Source organism: Myotis brandtii, unplaced genomic scaffold (genome assembly GCF_000412655.1).
Source record: "Myotis brandtii unplaced genomic scaffold, ASM41265v1 scaffold191, whole genome shotgun sequence".
Classification (NCBI taxonomy): Eukaryota; Metazoa; Chordata; class Mammalia; order Chiroptera; family Vespertilionidae; genus Myotis; species Myotis brandtii.
The window spans coordinates 17857-19639 of record NW_005357115.1 but is presented as its reverse complement, the minus strand read 5'-3'; the positions used below and the strand labels follow the sequence as shown (position 1 = coordinate 19639).

The window sequence follows — 1783 nt, the reverse complement described above, 5'->3', positions numbered from 1 at the left end:
GGGATGTGCCCTTGACTGGAATCGAACCTGGGACCCTTCAGTCTGCAGGCTGACACTCTATCCACTGAGCCAAACTAGCTAGGGCATGAAAGCCTACTCTTGCATGAATTTCAGGCATCAGGCCTCTAGTACACTATAATTACAAATATATAAAAATATAAAGACAAATGATAAGAAATAACTCCAAGTAATAACTGATTGTGTTAGGATTGTCAATAATGAGTAACTTCTCTTTATTTTTACAAATTGTATGTCATATAAATAATTTTTCAAAATAAAGACTGAAATTGCACAATGTCTGCTTATCCTTTCTCATACTTGAGATTTTAGATTTGTTTATTCCATTGAGCATAGAATTGTCTCCACTCCTGACTGCACATCATGTAAAGCTCCCACATGCACAGCAAAGTTTCCATTTCGCTGTCTGGATCCTCTCCTTTGTGTTTCTTTGCCACACACTGGAAATTCCGAATTAGGCCCTTCTTACTGCCTGGGTTACCTACCCCTGCTGCCCAAATGGGGTTTGTTTTTGAAACTCAGCATACAATCAAATTCTTGGCAATGGGCCTGGGTTAGAGCAGGACCTCAAATGTGAGGATCCTTCCCCTCAAAAGAAAAAACTCTATTTTCTCGTTTCCCTGAAAAGGAGGGTGGGAATCTGACCTATTAAAGGCTAAATACTAGCAGTCATGGTCTCACCATTCCAATGTGCTCAGGTTACATTTTAATGCCTGTAACAAGAAAAGAAAAGTCTCACTCAGGAGGTGAGAGAAAAATAAAAAGATTTACAATGTACACATAAGAGAAAAATTCCTCTTCTTTTCTTCTATAATTTTATAGTCTAGACCAGTGGTCGGCAAACTGCGGCTCGGGAGCCATATGCGGCTCTTTGGCCCCTTGAGTGTGGCTCTTCCACAAAATACCACATGTGAGCGTGCATGTACAGTGCGATTGAAACTTCGTGGCCCATGTGCAGAAGTCGGTATTTTGTGGAAGAGCCAGTATTTTGTGGAAGAGCCACACTGAAGGGGCCAAAGAGCCACATGTGGCTCGCCAAGCCGCAGTTTGCGGACCACTGACGTAGGTGCTTATGTAGGGGGGTTCCGACTTACGGAGAAAATCGCCTTATGTCGCACCATAGGATCGGATCTCCAACGTAACCCGAGGACGTACTGTACTGCCAATGACTTTTAAGTTGTCTGATGTTTGGAATGATTTGTCACCACTTTTTCTTCTGTGTTGAGAATGAAAACAGCTACGTTTTTTCTGTACGTTCACTTTTTCCTTTTTGGGGCTCCTGGCCTTCATTCTAAAACTCTGGGTGTGGGAACCATGGCAACTGTTCAGATAAAGGAGGTGTTTTGTTATTGTTATCAGGGATGTATACTGACCCCTTCTATTCCTTGTTTCTTTTAACTAGGAAGGTAAAGCGTGAAGTAAAAGTTTTGGCAATGCTTAGTCATCCAAATATTGTTCGCTACTATAATTGTTGGGATGGAGATGATTACAACGAAAGGTAACTAACAAAGAAATTCTCATAGACGTAATAAGATGGAGGAAACTGTCATTGTCTATATGTGGGCCATTAATACATTTAATAATCACAACAAGGATGATAAAAGATAAGCAGACACTATTTGAGACACTGTTATATCTCCATTCTGCAGGTAAGGAGTCAAAGAATAATCTTTCCCTTCCTCCTCTCCTTGCTCTAAACTTGTTTTCAAACCATTTTTTCTGTCCTCAGCTGCTTTCAGAATCTCAGGTTTAGCTTTCCTGACTT

The 1783-nt window shown here is 40.9% G+C and overlaps 1 protein-coding gene across 2 annotated transcripts in view; it reads left to right on the top strand.

Moving 5' to 3' along the window:
* Nucleotides 1-1783, top strand: part of LOC102242739 (interferon-induced, double-stranded RNA-activated protein kinase) — a 274887-nt gene that overhangs the window by 260354 nt on the left and 12750 nt on the right. The window contains exon 11 of one of the 2 annotated variants that reach the window (XM_014538419.1): nucleotides 1421-1516. The exons of the other annotated variant lie outside the window; for it this stretch is intronic. Within the exon in view, the coding sequence (XP_014393905.1) occupies nucleotides 1421-1516 (96 nt within the window). The remainder of the gene's footprint in view (nucleotides 1-1420; nucleotides 1517-1783) is intronic. 2 annotated transcript variants of the gene reach the window in all.